At 40.0% G+C, this 4,007-nt stretch overlaps 1 protein-coding gene across 1 annotated transcript in view; it reads right to left on the bottom strand.

The window, feature by feature from the left end:
- The window catches only part of STAT4 (signal transducer and activator of transcription 4), a 141,883-nt gene extending 138,117 nt beyond the window's left edge, over window positions 1–3,766 (bottom strand). The window contains exons 1-2 of the mRNA XM_006878751.1: window positions 3,550–3,766; window positions 752–880 (exon numbers count right to left, since the gene is read on the bottom strand). Of these exons, the coding sequence (XP_006878813.1) occupies window positions 752–879 (128 nt within the window). The 5' untranslated portion in view covers window position 880; window positions 3,550–3,766. The remainder of the gene's footprint in view (window positions 1–751; window positions 881–3,549) is intronic.
- Window positions 3,767–4,007: the final 241 nt, after the last annotated feature.

Raw genomic sequence — 4,007 nt, 5'->3', positions numbered from 1 at the left:
ACACACATTGTCAAAACACATTGCCTACAAGATAGGGTTATGGTCCTGTTTTCCAAATACTATCTACTTTAGTAATGAATTTTTGTTAGAATTCATGCCTGAAATTAGATCCACCAAGATACTTATTTTTATAGTATATATATTCAGTGGAGAATATGCAGTTTAATTTTTTGTATAATTAAAGACAGAAGATTGAGTTATCTTCTTTTTTTTTTTTTATCTATCTCTCTATTTCCCTCCCTTCCTCTCTCCCTCCCTCCCCTCTCCAGCTATTTACTATATATTTGTATATTTGGTGGTGGTGGTGGTGGTGGTGGGTGTTATTGAGTCAATTACGAATTATAGTGAACATATGAACATTGGGTCTGAACCTTGTCCTATCCTGTACCACCATCATCCCTGATATGCTGTAATGCCTTGCTACGGTCACTGTGTAGATCCATCTTGTTGAGGGCCTTTGTCTCTGGTATATAGTTAGATTTTGGCTCATTAGTAAATAGAAAATTGTTGAGATTTGGCTTACAGAAAACAAAGTATTAAAACCATTCTGTGTTTATCTACGGTAGATGAAACCAGAACAGACAAAGCTGCTTCTTTGAAAAGGCTTTCCAGACCCTAAGAGAAGCTCTTTACTTGAAAGAATGTGTTTCCTGAGTCACAAGTGGACCACAGAGGAAGCGTCCATGAATACAGAAGAAAGCATTTGAGCAATCCACCTCGAGGGAGAAAATAGAGTAATATTTGATCGTACCAGTCTTGATTTTCAATCCACTGCGCCAGCAGATGTCGAATTTCCATAGGGAAGTTGTCATCGTAGAATTGATCTACTTGCTCTAAAAACTTGATTTCTAACTGTTGAACTTGATTCCACTGAGACATGCTATAAAAAGAAAGAGTAAAATTAGAGTTTGAAAAGAAGGTTATTTAGCAGCTGTGATGCATGCTTGTTTCTTTCAAACAAGGACGATGTTGGTTACTATTTCAGTAATTGAAGAAAGGTTTCTTTTGTAGTCTTTCATTTGAAGAAGATAGAAAAGAAAAAGGCTTTCAGTGCACAGATACAGCTGTTCCTCCATACTCATCTCTAAGGCGGAAAAGCAGCCTCCTTCCTCTGCCTCCAATCGTGTCTCTCCTTGTTTTAACAAGAATTCCTGTTTTGTCTTCTCCAGGAATTTTTAGCCCTCAAAATCATTCCTTATCCTCATCTGATTATACAGATATTTATTGTCAAAAAGTTCTTTCACAATCTCTTGCTCCCTCAACACTATTATATTTTGAGAAATTAATGGAAAATAATCTATTCAACATTTGCTTATAATCTATTCAACTTCCTTATGCTTTTTAAAAATCATACTCAACAAAGGCTCCTTTTGTATGAAGCAACCCCATCCTCTTTTCCACCTCTATTTCATATTTGTCCAGCCTCTAGAGTCAGCTCTGTGTTCTAAACTTCTGGTCATAAGTCCATGCACAACTTCATGTATGCATTTCCATAAGCATAACTACTTTTCAGTTCAATAAATCTTTGGACCAATAAATATTTTTTGTTTAGCTAATCTGCTACATATTTGGTGAAGCTTTTTAAAAGACAGTTTGTACTTTGTCTCTGATGTGCATATGACAGTGGTTAAACACTTGTGACTTTAAGGAGGAAGAAACCACACCTGATCCACTTTACACAGCCTGTCATAAAACAAAAGTACGGATTTTCCCCTCAGAACCCCACTCTAGCCCATTTAGAAACTTACGACGTTTTTCTTAACTTGGAGAAATTAGTATGACATTGTCTCATTTAAATAACTGTATTTCTCTTTTCCCGAAGTCAAATAAGTCTTTAATTGTTTTGTCAGCAACTTGAAGTCAAAGAAAAAAGCCGTTCTTGCGTGGTTAACTACTTCAGCCCTTCTTGTACCTCAGGGTTCCCTTTGGGCTATAGCACATAGTGAGAATATGTTTATTTCAAGTATGTGGTCTTCAGATTTCAAAGAGAACTATATTTTAGCACCTTTTTTTTTAAGCTCCCAATAAATGATCTAAAGTGTATAGAAAAATGTTGTTGACAATGCTAAGGAGAAAACAAATGGGGGAAAGAAATACTCCTGTTAGGCCACCACTTTATATTTTATAAAGACTTTACTGCATTACAGCTATAGGTACATTGTGAGCACTTAGTTAGTGCTTGTTGAATGAATGTGTGGCATATCCTAATATTGCTAAGTGAGGTAGGTGAACATTAAATGCTATTCCAACTTTAAAAGTGATCAATAGAACTGAAGATCAACTAAGTGAAAAGGTCTCCTGCCACACATCTACAGGTCCTGAAGTCCCACCATCAGTCCCTCAGACCAGATCCAGCTGTCTTTTCAGATGCTTCTTATTTGTGTCTTCCACACAGAACCAGCCCATTCATTCTCATGCTCCTGTCAACACTCTCCTGTTTCATCTCCATTCATTTACTCTAGTTAATGACACCAGTGAACACATCTGAAAATAGTGGCATAGTTTTAATTATATGGGTTTATTTGGTCAATCCTTGCTGTGATTTTTATGAAAATGTAAAAATTTCATTTCTAAATTAAGAATTAACTGGATGGAAGCATATTCTAAAATTAGATAAGCCTATCCTAAAATCATGACTGAGTCAACCTTGCAGAGAGATGGAAAAAGAAAAGCTAAGTAGTCGTAAAGCATTCTTCTCTAGGTCACCCTCTAGAGCTGCCTTTACACATCTTTCAAGGTTTTACTGTTGCTATTTATTTTCACTCTCTAAGGGCTAATCCATCTGCCACAAATAACTTGTGGAACTTCACTTCTGAAAACTGACAGTCTGCCTGCTCCCTTAGAATACTTGCGCCTCCAACTGTCTCTGCCATCCAGTCAAATCCCACAGCTAGTTGACCCTCCCTCCACTGGGTTTCTGAGGCTGTAAATTGCATGGAAGGAGATTGCTCATCTTTCTTGGTGAATAACAATGGCCAGCGCATTTCAGCCTCTAGGTTAGCCTGTGCCAGGAAAGCTTCCTTCTGGCCCTAGAAAAATCCCCCAAAGAGGCATTGGCTCTGGGACTCATGGCCTATAAAGGAGATGGTGGACCATAAAAAGTTGTTTGCTCTCATCAAAGGCCTGGTCACTGGTTACCCTAACTAGGAGATTGTTTTGTTCCTGAAAACCAAGCTTGAAATCAAACCTCACAGATCTAGAGAAGCTGGCTGAGGAAGTGAAGAGGGACTCACTGTCAGCACTTCCTAGAAACATACCTCTGCAGCAGCCACCACTCTCTCTCCCACCCACCCAGAGATCTGGCAGCCCTCAGGACAGAGAGGCTCGAAGTCATCCCTGGGGACTTTCTGAAACCTTCTTAATAAAGAGAAGAAGCTCATTCTTGTATCTTAGAGTTGAGCCACATCTTTCCCTTTACAATTATATCTCCTCTGACAGGTTTAAGTTGAACCAAGTGAAAACTGAAGCACCAGCAACAACCCACAGAAGCATTTCCTGGCCTCCTCTCCTACAGAGAGGCAAGTGGAAGGTGTAGATGGCTTATCTTACCTGACCGACTTTCAGCCCAGGTCCCTGGTGGTACTCAAGTCCAAGTCAGAATCACCCTACAGTCCCCAGGACAGAAGCGCTGATGTCATCATCAGGGGGTGATTTGCATTTCTCCTCCCACTTGAGGCTTTCCTGTGCGTCAGTATTTGAGTTTCTGGGACTTTTACTTGGGTTGGTTTCTACCCACTCTCTCTTCTAGAAATACTAAAAAGCACAAGCAGTTTCCCTCCACCCTGTGGCCCTCTACCAGTCACCCTTGGAACTGGGGCCAGCATGTGGGGAGGTATGCATTCATGACACCCCTCCTTCCCCTAGACAAATGCACTTGCCTGGCATCAGATAACTCACTCTGGGATGGAAGGATGGCACTTAGGGTCAAAACACCAAACTCATGGACCTCACTGTGCACCAATTCCAGTGGGGTCCACTTACTCAGAAGAGCACTTCTACCAAAGTGT

Source organism: Elephantulus edwardii, unplaced genomic scaffold (genome assembly GCF_000299155.1).
Source record: "Elephantulus edwardii isolate Elephantulus edwardi_28Jun2011 unplaced genomic scaffold, EleEdw1.0 scaffold00001, whole genome shotgun sequence".
In the NCBI taxonomy this organism is placed as follows: Eukaryota; Metazoa; Chordata; class Mammalia; order Macroscelidea; family Macroscelididae; genus Elephantulus; species Elephantulus edwardii.
The sequence above is the reverse complement of the archived record's forward strand: the minus strand, read 5'-3'. Positions and strand labels throughout refer to the sequence as shown.